Here is a 19,399-nt window from a genome sequence, read left to right as displayed (position 1 = left end):
AGCCCTCTTTACCTGGTCACCCGGAAGAAGAATAATTTCCACTGGGGCCCTGAGCAGCAACAAGCCTTTGCTCAGATCAAGCAGGAGATCACTCATGCGGTAGCCCTAAGCCCAGTCAGGACAGGACCAGATGTGAAGAACGTGCTCTACTCTGCAGCCGGGAGCCATGGTCTGTCCTGGAGCCTTTGGCAGAAGGCGTCTGGTGAGACTCAAGGCCAACCATTATGATTTTGGAGTCGAAGCTACAGAGGATCTGAAGCCAATTACACCCCAACAGAAAAAGAAATTTTAGCAGCCTATGAAGGAGTCCAAGCTGCCTCAGAGGTGATTGGCACTGAAGCACAACTCCTCCTGGCACCCCGACTACCGGTGCTAGGATGGATGTTCAAAGGAAAGGTTCCCTCCACCCATCATGGCACCAGTGCCACATGGAACAAGTGGATTGCTCTTATCACGCAGCGCACCCGTATTGGTAAACTGAACCACCCTGGAATTTTGGAAATAATTACAAACTGGCCTGCAGGTGAAAATTTTGGTCTCATCAATGAAGAACAAGAGGAAGTGACAAGGGCTGAAGAAGCTCCACCATATAACCAGCTGCCAGCAGAAGAAACACGCTACGCTCTTTTCACTGAGATGGTTCCTCTCGCATCATAGCGATGAACCGGAAGTGGAAAGCAGCCATATGGAGCCCCACATGACAGGTCTCAGAGGCCGCTGAAGAAGAAGGTGGATCAAGTCAACTTGCGGAACTCAAAGCTGTTCAACTGGCTTTGGATATTCCTGAAAGAGAGAGGTGGCCAGAGCTCTACCTCTACACAGATTCATGGATGGTAGCCAATGCTCTGTGGGGATGGTTGGAGAGGTGGAAAGAGGCTAATTGGCAGCGTAGAGGAAAACCAATTTGGGCTGCTAAAGAGTGGAAAGATATTGCTACCAGGGTAGGGAGACTACCAGTGAAAGTCCGCCACGTAGATAGATGCCCATGTCCCCAAGAGTAGAGCTAATGAGGAACACCAAAATAATAAGCAGGTAGATCAGGCTGCAAAGATACAAGTGTCAAAGATAGATTTAGATTGGGAACATAAAGGAGAGTTGTTCCTAGCCCAATGGGCTCATGATTCCTCAGGTCATCAGGGTAGAGATGCCACCCATAAGTGGGCATGAGACCGAGGGGTGGATTTAACCATGGACAGCATTTCTCAGGTTATTCATGACTGTGAGACGTGTGCTGTGATCAAACAGGCCAAGCGGTTGAAGCCCCTTTTGTACAGTGGGCGGTGGTCCAGATACAAGTATGGGGAGGCCTGGCAGATTGACTATATCACACTGCCCCAAACCCGCCAAGGCAAGCGCTACATGCTCACAATGGTAGAAGCCACCACTGGATAGTTGGAAACCTACCCTGTGCCTCATGCAACTGCCCATAACATCATCCTGGGACTTGAAAAGCAGGTCCTTTGGAGGCATGGTACCCCTGAGAGGATTGAGTCAGACAATGGGACTCATTTCAAGAACAGCCTTATAAACAGCTGGGCTAGGGAACATGGCATTGAGTGGGTGTACCATATCCCTTACCATGCACCAGCAGCCGGGAAAGTGGAGAGGTACAATGGACTGTTAAAAACTGTAATAAATAGAGACCCTTTTGTTTGCCTAAACATGTAAGATACGATGCTTTGCAAAACTGTGCTTTGTGTAATAGGGATGAGGTTGAAGGCTGCTGCTGACGTCTGTATAATTATGAGAACAGCCTTGCAAGCTCTCTTGAATTCCAGAAAGTTAAGCCACTCAGATAAGCCTTAAAAGGAGAACAGTGAGGAAAGGTCAAAAGAGGAAGACTCCTGATCTTCATCCTGCGACCACCAGAAGGCAGAAAGCGACCACCAGTGACCGGAGGCACATGCGCAGAGACACCCGAGAAAGGACACGTAACCCGGAAGTCGGACCACTTAAAAGGGAGAACACGGAAATCGGAAGCGCGGCAGCCAAAGGAGCAGAGACTCCCCTGCCGCCCAGCGCTGATTTTTTGCTTATTGCTTGCTTGCTGTAATTAATAAAATTTTTACCATATCACTCTCTTGAGTGCGTTCATAACAATTTGGTGCCCGTGACTCGGATGCAATCTGTAGGACAGATTCTCGGCACTACCGGGGGGGCGCCCCACTATTATTTAGCAGCCCGGCGGAGGGCCGGTTTCTGCCTCGGTTGCACCGACGAACCTAAATTTAAAGCAATAAGCAAAAGGGAGACCGGTCGACCCCTTAAAATCTGTGCACAGAGTCCGGACGAAGACGCGGGACGTGGGACGCGTGAGTATAACGGGGAACCGTTCGGTCGGGGTCGGGATCCCGGAGTGCGGCGACGTGGTGTGTGTGTGAGAGGGGAACTGGCAGCCAGATTCCCCAAGTGAGAGCGGACCCTTAATTAGTGCGTCTCCCATTAGCCCGCGAGGGCGTGGGCCACGAACAAGGGGATGCGAAAGAGACTGTGTGATTTAGAAGGCACTCCGGAAGAATGGGGCAGGGGAAAAGCAAGCCCCCTGTATCTATTAAACTCCCACCGGTACCTAGAGATAGTCCGTTAGGTCATATGTTAGAAAATTGGCAGTATTTCCCGGGAACAGAAAATAAAGATAAGGCGAAAATGATTCATTATTGTGTAGAAGTATGGGGAGGAAAGGAAATTTCAAAGAAGGTATTTTGGCCTATATTTGGATCAACCGAAGATTGGGTTAGACAAAAGTTAAATTCCTGGGTAAACACAAAGATCCCCTTTAGTCCAGAGGAAAGTGCTTATGCAGAGATCTGGGTAGTAAATCCCGAGGTTTTTATATTTAAGCTGACAGAGAATTCAGAGGAGGGGAAGGGAAAGAAAAAGAAACCTCGAAAAGAAAATACTTTGATAATTCCCCCTCCATTTGTACCACCACCTCCTCCACGGGTCCCTCCCCCTCCGAACCCCGAGGAGGAGGATTTAGACGTGCCAGATGTGGGACCTGTTACCAGGAGTAGATCCAGAAAGAAACAAGAGAATCTATTCCCATTAAGGGAAATGCCAATGGGTGGTCCCCAAGCTGGAATAGGGTTTATATCTGTCCCTCTCAGTTCGGGGGATGTCAGAGAGTTCAAAAAGGAAATGGGGCATTTGCTGGAAGACCCATTGGGGGTTGCAGAAAGAGTGGATCAATTCTTAGGACCCAATATGTATACATGGGAGGAATTACAATCTATTTTAAATATTTTATTTACGGCAGAAGAGAAAAACATGATTAGAAGGGAAGGAATGCGCATTTGGGATGCTCAGCATGCCCAGGGACCACTGGCAGATGTAAAATGGCCCCTCCAAAATCCCCATTGAGATCATCAAAATCCAGCGCACAGAATACATATGCAGGATTTGAGAACTATTATAATTCAAGGAATTAGGGAAGCAGTCCCGAGGGGTCATAATATCAATAAAGCTTTTAATGAGAGACAGAAGAAAGATGAAACTCCTACAGAATGGTTAGAAAGGCTAAGAAATAATTTTCAACTATATTCAGGAATGGATCCAGACACCCAATTGGGGCAGGCATTGCTTAAAGCACAATTTGTGGCAAAAACCTGGGAGGATATTCGGAGGAAGATAGAAAAATTGGATGGGTGGCAAGACAGAGGTTTGGATGAGCTTTTGCGGGAGGCACAAAAAGTGTATGTTAGGAGAGAAGAGGAGGCTCAGAAGCGGCAAATTAAGATGATGGTGGCTGCTATGAGAGAAAGTAGAGATCAAACCTGGAAAGGGAAACAACAGAGACCAATCAGAGATTCAAAGGAAAGACAGAACACTAAAGTTTGTTTTTACTGTGGAAAGAAAGGACACTTTAAGAAAGAATGTAGGGTAAGAATCCAGGATGAAAAGATGTTTAAAGAAGATTAGGGGGGGTCAGGGGCTCTTTATTATGGGGACCCGAGAACATCAGAAAGAGCCCTTGATAAAGTTAAAAGTGGGTCCCCAGCACCAAGAAATAACATTCTTGGTAGATACTGGAGCTGAGAGATCAACAATTCAGTTTTTACCTAAAGGATGTAGTATATCCAAAGAAAATACTATGGTAGTAGGGGCAAAGGGGGAACCCTTTGAAGTGGGGGGTTATTAAAAATGTGATGATAGAATCAGAGTCAAAAATTGGGTTGAGGAATTTTTTTGTTAATACCAGAAGCATTAGGAATAAAGTGGGAACAACACACCCCTTGGCACCCTCAAAGTTCAGGGAAAGTGGAAAGGTGGAAAGGATGAATGGAGAAATAAAGAAGCAACATACTAAGCTAGTAATGGAAACAAAACTATCATGGGTCAAGTGTATTCCACTGGCCCTTCTGAATATTCGAACCCAGCCAAGGGCAGATTTGGGAATTTCCCCTTTTGAGATGCTATACGGTATGCCCTATAATATAGAAGAAGTTCAAACACATCCAAATGTGAGTGATCAATACATCAATGAGTATTTGATAAAATTAATGAAGTTTAAAAAAGCATTGTGAGAAAAAGGGATGCTAGCTCAAAAACCACCATTGGATTTTATATTACACCAGGTACAACCCGGAGAGTGGGTGCTGATAAGAAGTTGGAAAGAAAATCCCCTAACACCGAAGTGGGAGAGGCCGTATCAAGTCTTACTAACAACTGACTCTGCAGTTCGAACAGCGGAAAAAAGGCTGGACACATGCGAGTCGAATAAAAGGACCTGTGAAACCACCAAAATCTAATAACTGAGAAGTGGGTAGCCCGGCTGGGACTTGAGACTTAAGATATCCTGAACAAAATAACATCCCAGAACTATTAATTTGCTTAGAAACTTATGAATAATAAATTCCATAAAGGCTTTTATATAGAATATAAGATACCTCCATCTAGTGGTGAGGAAATATATAATAGAGGTGTTAAAATAGGCTGTACGTTATGCCAAAATTGTTACCCTTTTGTCTGTTTTAAATGTATAATATGTGAAGAACTCTGGTGGACCCACTGTCATAGAGGCTACCCACCAAGAGGCGTGTGTAACTCTTGCTACACTGCCCAGAGGGATCTCACTGATTGGGCTCTAGTAACTAGAATACAAGCAGGAGAATTTGAAAAGGGATCAGAGAAGTGGTGGGCCATCTACTCAAAAGGGGTCAATCCCTTGTATTATTGTTATCATCCAAACAAACCTACGCCTTTTGTAGCAAATGTAGTAGCTGGGTTGTGCAGACGGTGGCTCCAGAAATTAGGGTGTTATACCCCTTTAATAAAGCATAAAAGTTGGGAAAAATACATACAAAGAATTAATAAAAGAGGAAATAATTCCCCTCCTGAAGAGTACTCTTGCTGTCGAGAAGATGGTACACCCCGTGTCCCAAGGCAACCGGGTCAACGAGGGAGGCAGAGGAGTAAAAAAACCGTGGAGGGAAGCGTTCCAATATACATAGGACCAAAGGATCATGGTTCTGGAAATGCCACAAGAGTGGGAATGAGACAACCCAGCGAAGTAATTTCTGGGGAATCCAAATTGACACCTCACAAAGGAAAAGCCTCTATTATAGTAGGGGAAGCCAATGCTCATTAAAGAAGTCAGTAACAGTTATAATCTTAATTAGCACATTTAATATTAGTACAAGCAAGACTCCCGAGCCCTTCAATTGGTCCTTAATCCGATGGGAAGACCAGGTCGTTATCCAATCACAGATCACCTCTGAAGCCCCTAGCTTTCAAGTTACACTAGACTCTCTCATTGAGTGGAAGGGTACTAGTTATAAACCGCCTGGGTATAAGGTACTATATATGTGCCCAGCTTCTAATCCAGGCAGAGGATATTGTAATTACCCTGGCAAATTTTATTGCAAATATTGGGGCCGTGAGACAATTTCCATGGGGTGGAAGGTACAGAACCCAGTAAGTATCTAAAGGTTGAAAGGGGTCCACACGGATGCATAAAGCGCTGGATGGGTCCCTCAGGGGCAGTAACATATGTTGGGACTTGCAAATTTCACTACATCAATATAACACAATCCCAAGACCCTGGGTGGTTATTGGGACGAACCTGGGGTCTCAGGGTATGGGAACCCGGAAAGGATCGGGGAGTGCACATTCTTACAAAGAAAGAAGTAGTTCCCCATGATTCGGGATTTGTTGGACCGAATCCAGTGGTGTGGGGAGCCGTAGACCCCAACGTAAGGAATCAAAATAACCATTCAGAAAAACTAGAAAATAGCACCCAAATAACAATCACGATAGGGACACCCCAAGAATATGGAAACAAGGCTCTTTGGAAAATTTTGCAAGCTACCTTTAAAGTGTTAAATGACACACACCCAAATTTAACTAGAGAATGTTGGTTATGCTATAACATTAACCCACCCTTTTATGAGGCCATAGGCTCCATAGCAGAACCAAAAAGAGCAAACGGCACTAATCCTGCTGCCTGCTTATGGAAATCAGGAAGACACCCCAGGAATAACATTATCTCGAGTTACTGGAAAAGGAAAATGTGCCCCCAGATAAAATTCATTTATGTCAAACAAAACTACAGATTAATGACCCTCGTAAGCCAGCTCAGTGGCTAATTCCAGCACCTAATACTAAATGGGTTTGTAACATTTTAGGAATAACCCCATGTGTTTTTATAACAGCCTTTAATGAAACCTACGAATTTTGCATACAGGTTATAATAGTTCCCCGGATTATTTATCATTCTGAAGAATATATATATACACAATACCAAAATTCAAAGTTGGTGAAACGAGAACCCCTCACGGCACTAACAGTAGCCGTATTGCTAGGTATAGGAGGGGCTGGATTAGGAACAGGTGTAGCATCCTTAATGAATCAGCATCAGGGATTCAGAGAGCTTAGAATTTCAGTAGATGAAGATTTAAGAAAAATTGATAAATCTATAAAAGACCTCACAGACTCCCTAGACTCGTTGGCTGAAGTAGCCTTACAAAACAGAAGGGGATTAAATCTATTATTTTTACAGCAAGGAGGCCTGTGTGCAGCGCTTAGAGAAGAATGTTGTGTATATGTAAATAAAAGTGAAGTAGTAAGAGAAACCATGGCTAAATTACGAGAAGGACTGGAAGAGAGAAAAAGAGAGCAAGAAATGCAACAAAGCTGGTACGTATCTTGGTTTAACTATTCTCCCTGGTTAACAACTCTAATATCTACTATAGCAGGACCGCTAATTTTACTAATCTTAGGACTTATGTTTAGACCTTGTATTTTTAACAAAATCATTAGCATTGTGAGAAGCAGGTTAGAAGCAGCTCACCTTATACTAATACGAGCCAAATATGAAGCCTTAAATGGGGAAGAGACAGAAGATTATTTAGAGTTAAGTAAAAGAGAACTACAAAGATTTAACGAACAAAAGTAAGCAATAGAAAAAGGGGGGAATTGTAATAAATAGAGACCCTTTTGTTCGCCTAAACGTGTAAGATACGATGCTTTGCAAAACTATGCTTTGTGTAATAGGGATGAGGTTGAAGGCTGCTGCTGACGTCTGTATAATTATAAGAACAGCCTTGCAAGCTCTCTTGAATTCCAGAAAGTTAAGCCACTCAGATAAGCCTTAAAAGGAGAACAGTGAGGAAAGGTCAAAAGAGGAAGACTCCTGATCTTCATCCTGCAACCACCAGAAGGCAGAAAGCGACCACCAGTGACCGGAGGCACATGCGCAGAGACACCCGAGAAAGGACACGTAACCCGGAAGTCGGACCACTTAAAAGGGAGAACACGGAAATCGGAAGCGCGGCAGCCAAAGGAGCAGAGACTCCCCTGCCGCCCAGCGCTGATTTTTTGCTTATTGCTTGCTTGCTGTAATTAATAAAATTTTTACCATATCACTCTCTTGAGTGTGTTCATAACAAAAACTACCTTAAAGGCACCGGGCGGAGGATCTTTTAAAAACTGGGAGCAACATCTAGCAAAGGCCACCTGGTTAGTCAACACCAGAGGTTCTACCAACCGAGCAGGTCCTGCCCAGTCTGAGTCTTTGCATGTAGTAGACGGAGACAAAGTCCCAGTGGTACATGTCAGAGGTCTGCTAGGGAAGACAGTTTGGGTCAATTCTACCTCGAGCACAGACAAACCCATTTGTGGGGTTGTCTTTGCTCAAGGACCAGGTTGCACATGGTGGATAATGCAGAGAGATGGAACAACATGATGTGTACCTCAGGGAGACCTGATCATTGGGTTAAAGGTTACTGCCATTGTCTGTACATTAAACCACGCAGACATGAAATAGAAGGAAATGTCTAAGTGTTGAAGGTATGAGCAAGTGAAAGATGGGGTTTTGAGTGAGTAAAACAAGAGAGTGGGGAATCTTGCAGCTCTGCAGCATGGAGCCTGGATTCAGTAGCTTGGTGTGGGACATGACGGGCATGACGGATGTATTGTTTACATTTTTTGGATGGAACGGGGGGGAAGTTTTTATGTATGTATATGTGTGCAGAGTTAGAATGTTAGTTTTGGCAGTAAGTTGACAATATGGGGATAAGGGGTGGAATGTCCTGGGGTGAATGTTAAATTGTATCCCCATTCATCCACCTAGCCCAGAAATAGGTTTTGTATCCTTAAAACTTCATCTAAGAGTAAAAGTGAGTGGAGAAGAAGCACTGAGTCTGTTATCAGAGACTGTACTTGCTCCCCCCACACCCCGGGATGGGGTTTTGACTACAGCACAGACAGACAACAAGACACAGATCGCCTTGGCTTTCCAGCTAGCCGAAGCAGAGAGGTCTTCCTGTACTTTTTTCTTTCCCTTTTCCTTGAAACGGATCGAACCTGCTCTGGACTGGGGACTCGGAGGAGCACCGGGAGCTTGCACCCGTGGACTACCAGGAGCCCAGCCTGAGCAGCGGCATTTTCCAGTGCCAGAGGGATTGATAACAGAGCAAACACCCACAGGAGAGAGACCCTCTGAATTTTGTCATCTTTTCAGAGCAGCAAGAGGTTTTGTAATTTGATATTGTTCATTCTTGTGCTGGGTAGTGCTGTGCCTGTTAAATAAACAGGTTTTTTCCACTTCTCTCAGAGAAATCTCTTCCTGAACCGGTTGGGGGTTGGGAGAAAGGGGCCACGTGGGTGTGCTTCCCTTGGGGGGTCCCATTGTAGGTTTTCTCCCAAATTTGCCCTAAACCAGGACAATAGAAGAAATCAGTAAAGCCCAAAAGGAATTTGGCAGAAATAGTGAGATCTTTAAGGGAATGGTGAGAGCTACTTTTACATTTAATGAGTTATTTCTAGCCGATCTCAGAGACCTCTTCCGGTGTCTCCTAACCCCCTCAGAGTTCAATCTTTGGGAAATCACGTGGAAGAGATCTTTAAAAAGTCTCCTGGTTGAGCTCAAGCAAAGCACCCAAGATGTAAAAGATACGGATGATAATGAGATCACATATGAACATATATGGAGCCAGGGGATGTGGGCTAAACCCGAGGACCAAGATCAGGCGTTAACAAAATCCATTTTAGATAAGATCTGTGGAGTGGCAGAAAAGGTTTTTAACAAATTACCAATGGTTGAAACCCAGGGCAGCTATGTTAACATTAAACAGTATCCCTCAGAAAGTTTTTTGCATTTTGTCAACAGTCTCGGGGCACAAATAGAGAGGCAAGTGGCAGGACCAGTGGCACAGGCAGAGCTGATTAGGAGATGACTCAGAAGAATGCCAACAAGGCCTTTCACGGAGTGATCCTGGGACAGCCCATTGATCCTCCACCTACCATAGTGCAGATGATTGAGATGTGTACCAAGAAAGCAGAGCTGTTTGGTGCACAAGACAGGAGGCCGGGACTGACAAACCCAAAGACTACAGCACTGGTAACACCAGGAATGAAGAAGCCACATATGTCATCAGAGCAGCTCCAACATATCATCTGCTTCCAGTGCAAAAGGCCAGGACACTTTGCCAGAGACTGTCCTCAAAGCCAGCAGCAAAAGAATACCAAAAGGAAGCAGCAATCAGCCAACAAAAAAACTGGGACTGGGGTGCAGTCCTGCCCAGTGCAATGATATAAATGTAGTGGTCCCCAAAGTGGGAAAAGCCTCTCTCTTAATTGAAAAGGGGGAGGAAGGGAAGCAGGATGCGGAAAAATAATTTTGGGGATAGTTTGCCTAGCAAAGTTTGGCAGCCTCAGAAGTGATCCAGACTTGTAACTGCCAAAGCTTTTCTTTTCAGGTCCTCTTGTTGGACAGTCATTGGAGTGGACCTGCTGGACGATTCACGTGACATGACAGGACTGGATATTGAGTATTTTGTTATTGGGGACACAACACACACACCCATAGAGATTGAGGTGGCTCCCATGACAATCAAGGGAGACTTAACACACCTCACTCTCCTGGCGCATTGCACTCAGCCACCCTTCTATTTGGCCAATGGGCAAATCATTGCCCAGACCATTCCTGTTCCAGCAGAGGTCCCAGTAGATGACAAAGCACCTGGCATCTACTGGGCAGAAGTGGTTGGCGAGAACAAACCCATTACAGGATGCAACCTAAGCCATGGAGAAGGTCATCTGCATGTGGAAGGGTTGATTGACACAAGGGGCAGATGTGACGATCATACCTGAAAGGGTGTGGCTGTCACATTGGGACTTGCAACCTGTGGCTGGCAAAATCCAAGGTGTAGGAGGAGTAAAATTGGAAGAAATCTCTAAGAGCATTGTTCAAATTGAGGGGCCAGATGGGAAATTGGCCAGTGCTTGTCTGTTTGTCACTGACTACAAGTGCCTGCTGTGGGGGAGAGACACTATGTCCCACTGGGGAGTCAAATTAATTATCCCTGAGACTCCCCAGGATTTTTAGAAGTGGCCACTGTGGAGCACCCTACCCAAAAGTTAACGTGTCTGAATGACAATCCAGTGTGGGTAAGGCAGTGGCCACTCAGTAAGGATACGCTCAAGGTGCTCAAGGAGCTTCTGGAGGAACAATTAGCCAAAGGCCACATAGAGGAGACAACCAGCCCTTGGAATTCCCCGGTCTTTGTAATAAAGAAGCCAGGGAAGGATAAGTGGCACCTCCTTCAGGATCTCGGGGAAATAAACAAAGTAATTGAGGACATGGGGCCACTCCAACCTTGGATGCCCTCCCCAACGATGCTCCCACAGAATTAGCAATTGGCCGTCCTAGACCTCAAGGACTGTTTCTACAAATTCCCCTACACCCAGCAGATGTGCCTTGGTTCACTTTCTCGGTTCCTACGATCAACCGGGAGACCCCAATGAAACGGTACCACTGGAGAGTTTTGCCTCAGGGAATGAAGTGCTGTCCTTCCATCTGCCAGTGGTACATGGCTTCATTGCTGTCCCCAGTGCACGCCGAAAAAAGGGAAGCCATCATCTTATACTACATGGATGATGTGCTTGTGTGCTCCCCCAATGACACTGTACTACAACAGACACTTGACCTAGTGGTTAAAGTTTTAACCTCTGCTGGATTCCAACTGCAGGAAGACAAAGTTCAAAGGATGCCACCTTGGAAATACCTGGGCTTAGAGATCACTGCATGGACTATTCTGCAGAAATTGGAAATTGTTAGTGGTCCCAAAACCCTAGTGGATCTCCATTCCCTGTGTGGCTCTTTGAACTGGGTCAGACCCTGACTGGGTCTCAGTAACGAGGACCTGGATCCCCTGCTCATTTTATTGAAGGGGGAGAAAGAGCTGCTTTCTCCCAGGGAACTGACCCCAGAGGCAAAAACCTCAATTGAAAAAGCACAAAAGGCTTTGACTGAGAGACAGGCTCATCGCTATAAGCCTGAGCTTCCTATCAAATTCATTGTCCTGGGGAAGCTCTCACACTTACATGGGTTGATATTCCAATAGATCCAAGGGCAGAGAGATTCACTCTTAATTATAGAGTGGGTCTTCCTCTCCCACCAATGATCCAAAACCATCACTAAGCCACAGGAGCTGATGGCTCAGCTGATCCAAAAGGCCAGGGTGAGGCTATGGGAACTGGCTGGTTGTGACTTTGTGTGTATTTACCTCCCAGTCAAACTTTCTGAGGGGGGAAAGCACTTTCCCGAGATTTTGACAAAAGAGATGTTTGAGCACCTGCTCCAGAGCAATGCTAACCTCCAGTTAGCTCTGGACAGCTACAATGGACAAATATCAGTCCATGAACCGTCACACAAATTGTTTCACGAGGAATTCCACCTCATTCCTTGTGAGAAAAGGAGACGTAGGCTGCTCAAAGCTCTTGCAGTGTTCACTGATGCATCTGGGGCGTCCCACAAGTCGGTGATGACTTGGAGAGATCCCCAGACTCAGCACTGGGAGGCTGATTTTGAGTTTGCGGAGGGGTCACCCCAGGTCTCCGAACTGGCTGCGGCCGTGAGAGCCTTTCAGAAGTTCTTGGAGCCAATCAATTTGGTCACTGACTCAGCCTACTTGGCAGGGGTGGTGTCCAGGGCAGAACAGGCAGTTCTCAAAGACATTGAGAATGAGCATCTCTTTAGGTTGCTCAAAACTAATTTATTTAGTTTCAACTCAAAAGCATCTGTTCTATGTGATGCATGTGAGGTCACATACTGATTTGCCAGGCAAAATCACAGAAGGGAACTGCAAAGCAGACTCCCTTGCCACCCCAGCCGAAAGGGTACATCTTCCAGACATCTTCCAACAGGCTAAGCTGAGCCACCAGCAATACCATCAGAATGTGCCATGTCTGATCCATCAGTTCTAACTAACACGGAGTCAGGCATGGGCCATTGTGGCCACCTGTCCCAGTTGCCAGCTCCAGGATCTGCTGTCACTGGGCATAGTAGTTAACCCTCGAGATTTCGGGAGTTGCAAAGTGTGGCAGACATACATCACACACATACTCAGTTTTGGCCACCTCAAGTATATCGCTAGAAGGCACGAAGTATAGAGTGAAGGGTTCCGAGAAATCACACACAGCAACCAGGTTTTCATGAGGCAAAGAATCCTTTATTTCGGGGTTTTACAACCCTTATATAAGGTGCAGGCCTTTTCAGTGCTGGGGATCTCTAGGGAAGTTAAAACTGACAATGGCCCAGACTATAAATCCAAGGAGTCCCTAGAGTTTGTCCAGCAGTGAGGAGTGGAACATAAGATTGGCATCCCCCATTCCCCCACAGGTCAAGCTGTGATTGAGTGTACCCACCAGACACTCAAACAAGTCCTGGCCAGGCAGAGCAGTGCAACAGTGTGGATGTCACCACAACAAAAGCTTTGCAAAACCATGTTTACTATCAGTTTTCTGAACTGTTCGTTTGAAGACATGAGGAGTCATCGGGTAGGTCGGCACTTTAACAGCTGTGATGAATTTAAGTTGTCACAGCATCCACCGGTCTTAATTAGTGACCCAGAAACCTGGCAGACCAAGGGCCCCTGTGAACTTGTTACCTGGGGGTGTGGCTATGCGTGTGCGTCCACCCCCGCAGGATACCCCAAACGTGGGTAAAGCCTTTTGTCCCCAGAAGCCCAGCTCCAGCAGAAAGGGATGAAAATCAAGAGGCAGTCGCTTCCAAAAGAAGACACGGCCGGAAAAAGGGAGAGGAAACCTTCCTGACATCTGGTTACTCTCTGGCAGACACACACTGACTGTTAATATGCTTTAAAAATGTTTGTTTTTCCTTTTTAGAGAACACCTACCTCCCATTCAACCTCGTGATGAGCCTTATCCCAGTTGTCATCCTGTTTGCGCGGACTGGTTCAGTGAATTGTTCAAAGGCTGGGCACTCACGGGGTGGTGGACTTCAATAGTTAAACCCTTCTTTTAACTTTATATAATTAAAAAGGGTGATATGGATGCTGAAAGCAGGCAGGGAGCACAAAGCTTGTGTGAAACTAAGTCACAGGCTTTTTACTCTGGCCTGAGAAAGCATGAGAAAGAATCCAAACAGTCCTTGGTAAAGGACAACAATTTGCAGGTGTTGTTTACTCAAGGGGTGGTGTTCCACTTAATCAATGATGGTGATGTGTACCTTTAATGACCAATGAGTGTTTTACCTCTCAGACCTTCTTGAACATATGTATAAAAGAAGATTAAGAATAATAAACTTTGCTCTCTCGGACAATGCAGCAAAGAGAGTCATGTCGTACTCCTCGCCGTTCCTAATATAGTGCAACAAATGGTGGACCCCGATGTGACATTTGTTGCAGCCATGAGCAGAAAAACATCTGGTGACCCTTTGACATTCATTGCAGCCATGAGCTGATGGACATTAGAGTCCTCCTCCTCCTCCTTTGAGAGGTAAGGAGTTTTTCCCCACGAGCTCCTGAAGAGCTACAGGTCTCAGTGACCCCGGGCAGAGGGCCAGCCAGTGAGCGGGCCTGGAATGGCAATCTTGATGAAGCTACAGCTTGACTCTCGGGATAAGCCACTGCTTTTGCATATTGCATTTGCAGGCCATCAGGATACCAGTATTCCTGCAAAAGGAAACCAAAGTTCCACAAAGGAACGACTCGTCCTTTCTCTGAATTGGATGTAAACACCCTAAGACTCCTTGAATCAGAAGGCTTTTAAAGTGTTACAGTTGTGGCCATCTGGGGATGAGATGCAGATGATTTGGATGCTCGAGCCAAGATATCCTTAACCCGCGCAATAGTTCGTGAAGGCTCCACCAACAGAGGAGCAGCAGGGAAGCGGTGGATCTCCCCCTCCTTTCCTGCCCCCCGCGCCGCAATTCTCAGCAACGCAAACAGCCGCGAGAATGCCTTTGCTGCAAAGAGCCCCTCAGACCTGTTTCCAGCTATGGGACCCACGCATCAGCCTGCACCGCCTCCTCTCCTTGCCGAATGCGGTTCCCTTCCCTCGCCTCGGCCCTTCCAGCCCGTCCAGACTTCTTAAAACACAGACCAGCTCCAGTGATGCAGCTTTGGACAGAACACCGTGGTCACAAAGCTAAGAAGAAGTCAGACAAAAAGACACTGTAACAAAGAAGTTCTCTACATGGTCTCGTCCCGTGAATTTCGGGGTGAAAAAGTTTGCTTTCTGTGTGTTTTATGCCTTTAGCCTTTCCTATGTTTATTTTAACAATTAGCCGTGTGCTCTCCCTGCGGCCGTGAGCAAAGACCCGCCCCTCTTTCCCCCTCGCTCCGGGGTCGGGGGTGCCGGGATGGTGGCCGGGCGGGGGTTCAGAAGCGGCGGCTCGGGTTTCTCGGTCCGGGCTCTCGTTCCCCTCTCTCCCTCCCGCCGCGCGGCAAGCAGCCGCTGCTCTAACGTTAGCACAGCGCGGCGGGGGATGGGTGCGGCTTCCCCCTTGCTCCTGCGGGGTGGCTCCGCCGAAACAACTGCAGTTTGTCTTCGCCCCCCCTTTCCCTGGGGGTGACGAACAAAAATGTATTGATATAGTAATTACAGAATGTGAATCTACTGACATGGATATTGTTAACAAAGTTCAGTTGAAAGATTCATTCGGTTTTACACCATGATTTTTGAGAACCTTGTTTTAAAATCATGTCATGTAAGAGATTCTTTGCCAGAATAGGCACTGACCATGCCTAACTCTTTCTGAAAAAGAATCACTAACAAACCCAGATATTTGTGCTTGTAGTTTCTAAGCAGAGGAAAAAAAAAAAGGGGCGGGGAAATGATGAATTTGAACAAGGTATATTTGTATTAAAAGCTTGAAAAATGAATTATCAAATCTAAATTTTGATTTACTAAAACCAGTAAAGTTTAATTGATTTATTAACTTGAGAGAAGGTATGCCTGTGTTTTATTATCAGCAAGTTCAAAGCAGTCACATCAAAACTCCATCACCTTCGAGGAGTGAAAAAGGATGTGTTTCAATATTTAAGAAGACATCTAGTGATGCTAAAAATCAACGTCTTCAGCTGATGGACTTTTCACTGAGTTTCATTTATTTGGACCCTAAGCCAAAAATTATTAATTTGCCAAAAAATATGTAACTGTATCTTGTGTAATATCTTACATGCTTTTGGTTTGTTTCTAGTTACCAAGGGCTGTGGTTTTACTTTGTGGTAATTGGGATCATGTAGATCTTTGGGAATCAAGTTCATCAAGCAAATTCCTTCATTGATCTTAATGTTTTCAATTCAAATTATCATCCTACAGGTATTACTGGCAATTGAGCAAGCAGTGGTCCAATCCTGCAATGAGTCTTTCTAAAACATACAAGCTGCAAAGCTCATACAGCTCATTCTAGTATTTTCACTACACTTTCTGCAAAAATAAAAAGTGTAAGGAAAAAAAAAGAAGCAGCATCCGTGCTGTCTGAATTAATTGCTCCTTTGAAACAATTTGAAAATTGTTCTTCCAATATAGCAAGACTTTTAATGGAGCTTTGCTAACAGCAAACAGTGCTCCTTTGCAAAATATGCTGCAAATTTTCAGGGCAGATTGCTTATCTGCCCAGCCACAAATTATTGAAATTGGCAAAATCAACCAATTTGTCATTGCAGCCAAAATAACTATATGCCAGTGCAAAAATCACCGTCTTTTACTGACAGCTCAGAAAAACAAGAAAAGCTATTGATACCTGCAAAGATGAATCTGATTATTGAAAAAATTTCCTGCACATTCAGTCACTCCAATTTACCAAGTTTAACTAACTCATTGCAAGAATGAACAAGACTTAATAGTAATGCATGAAGAATGCAATAACATGTGCTAGAGAATTTCCCTAACCATTCTAAGTTGGTGTCCAATTGAGGTTCTGTCTGGTAATCAACAAGTTACTAAAGGAACCTCTGATGCTGTGTTTGTTCTCTTTCCTGTAAGGGCCCTGCAGGAGATTACAAACACTGCCTTTCTGCCCGAAAAGGAAAAAGAGGAATTATGGATGCTGAAAGCAGGCAGGGAGCACAAAGCCTGTGTGAAACTAAGTCACACAGGCTTCTCACTCTAGCCTGAGAAAGCATGAGAAAGAATCCAAACAGTCCTTGGTAAAGGACAACAATTTGCAGGTGTTGTTTACTCAAGGGGTGGTGTTCCACTTAATCAATGATGGTGATGTGTTGCTTTAATGACCAATGAGAGTTTTACCTCTCAGACCTTCTCGAACATGTGTATAAAAGAAGATTAAGAATAATAAACTTTGCTCTCTTGGACAGTGCAGCAAAGAGAGTCATGTCGTACTCCTCACCATTCCTAATACAGTACGACAGGGAGATATTCTGTTACACTAAGATGTTTACACTAAGTGGTTTTTCCCTGTGCTCCCCTCCCAGTTTTGTGATGCTGGTTCCTGGCCCTTGCCCCACCCCTTTGATCTCATCCCATTGGTTGCAATTCTACTCTCCCCCACCCTTTTCCCTCCAGTTTAAAAGCCCCTGTGATTTCTCCCTTGTTCTCTTTTATCCCTGAAGTTCATTCTGAGAATAAACTGGGACAGTGTTCCAGAATAAAGAGCCTCCTTTGTCTTTTACCTTTGTCCATGATTGTACCTTATTGAGAGACCGCCAGCTATTCACCAGTCTTCACAGAAGTAATTGTGAATGCCGTTTATTTCTATCTTTAGCACACCTTTTATAGGGTTCTACAGGGTCTGCAGGCAGAGTAAGCTACTATTGGCTAACACACACAGTTTACATTTTTTCTCTTACACACAAGGATGCTGTTTTGCTTTACTCTCTCTTCTGCATGAAGGTTTCAAGGACTTTAGCCTTTAATATCACAACTTATTTCAAAGGCTGGTTTGTGCATACAGGCCTTTACTAATATATAAAATATAGCAACAGTACCTCCTCCCCCCTGGTACACAAGGGGCTAGGTGGGTGACCCCCGAGGCTGGGAGTAGAGGTTTATGACAATTGTCCAATTACAACTTTGGATTATGAAGTCCCATCCTTCTTGTTTTCTCTCTTCAATCCATTGTTGTTTATGCTTTTGGGCCTGAAACTTGTAACGGTTGTCCTTGGTCTCAAGCTGGAAAAGGAATTGTTTTGTCTACCTACTCTGTGAACAGAGATTACTAACACTTAATATGATGCTCAGAACTACACACCTAGGCAGCACAGAATCTGAAAAATATGAAAGCTAAAACTTAAGGCATCAGTATGGAATACCCCTTTGGTCAGTTTGGGCCAGCTATCCTGACTATATCTCCTTCCAGGGTCTTGCCCACCCCCAGCCTAAGGGTCTTTGGGGTTGGGGGTGAGGGTGGGAATACTGAGGCAGCGCTGATGCTGTGCCAGTGCTACTCAGCAGTAGACAAAACACTGGTGTGTTCTCAATACCCTTCCAGCTCCCAATGCAAAGCACAGCACTGTGAGGGCTACTATGGGGAAATGAACACCATGTCAGCCAGACCCAATACATATGTGTACACTAAAGGTTATTTTGCTTGTCTGAGTATATTCCTAAAAGTGAGATATTCAAAGCATGTTTCAGTATTACATTAGTGTAACTGATTAGTACTTGTGTGCTTCAATAGGCTTTTGGACACTTGGAAGATGCTTCAAACCCTAAGGAGAGTAAAGTAGTAGGCTACAAATGTAAATTTTGTGTGGAAATTCATCCAACAGTCCAAGCCATCTGTAATCATCTCTGTAAGCATGTCCAGTATGGTAATGTTTCTTCCGTGTCACCTACAGTAAAGGTAAGAATTCTGTGAACTGGCAGCATTTTGTATTTGATATTAAGGCTTAACTGAAAGCCCATAGAGATCTCCAATGGAGACAAATGGTGTTTGGACTGGGCATTCTGAACAGTTAAACATGAGATTCTAATCTAATTCTTCATGTTTCTGCAGCACATTTTGTTTACATTAATATATTTTGACTTTCTTCTGCTCTTCATCTGGACCACAAAAACTATTTAATTCTCATTTCTTATTTGACACAAAGGAATTGATATCACAGATGACCAAAATACTTGATTTGTGAGCAGGAGCTTCTCCCTCAGCTGTTCTGGGCTACTTTTCTGCTTTCTTAGGCTCTTAAGGTGTGGGGTGTTTTTTTTCCTTTTTTTTTTCTCCAACCCATATGCAAAAGTGAAATTATAGTGCTGCAAATACATATTCAAATAGCCAGCTGAGCCAGGGGTCCAATTTAAGTGGTTAATTGTAAATGTGCTGCTGTTTCCTCCCTATGCAAGTGGAGACCACCTAGAATATTTGAGGACAGACTGTACAGGGGGAGTTCAGGTGCAGTAAGGTTGCAGGATCTGGTTATGCTGTTCTCCTTTTCTTGCTGCAGTCAGTACTCAGCAAAATCACATTCTGCATTCTGTGTGACCTAAAGCATGCCTATTTCATGACATTGACCGCATGCTGTGTAAAGTTGCTGAGTCCATCAGAGTAAACGGTTGTACCTAAAAGCTTCCACTGTCCTTCCTTTAGCTTATCCAATACTACTGACAGAATGGGGTGCTTCCCTTCTATCAAATAATTCCTGCTCTTTCTCTGATTCTCAAGTAAAGCTTATGGGGAGTCAATATAATCTTTTGA

At 44.8% G+C, this 19,399-nt stretch overlaps 1 protein-coding gene across 1 annotated transcript in view; it reads left to right on the top strand.

Annotated features, from left to right (window-relative positions):
* Window positions 1–19,399, top strand: part of LOC148183394 (zinc finger protein 462-like) — a 157,336-nt gene that overhangs the window by 74,555 nt on the left and 63,382 nt on the right. Inside the window, 1 exon segment of the mRNA XM_088061466.1 lies at window positions 18,386–18,550. Coding sequence (XP_087917592.1) covers window positions 18,386–18,550 — 165 coding nt within the window.

Source organism: Pseudopodoces humilis, chromosome 12 (assembly GCF_049639895.1).
Source record: "Pseudopodoces humilis isolate 2021_Gansu_Grassland_sample_001 chromosome 12, ASM4963989v1, whole genome shotgun sequence".
Taxonomy (NCBI): Eukaryota; Metazoa; Chordata; class Aves; order Passeriformes; family Paridae; genus Pseudopodoces; species Pseudopodoces humilis.
The sequence above is the reverse complement of the archived record's forward strand: the minus strand, read 5'-3'. Positions and strand labels throughout refer to the sequence as shown.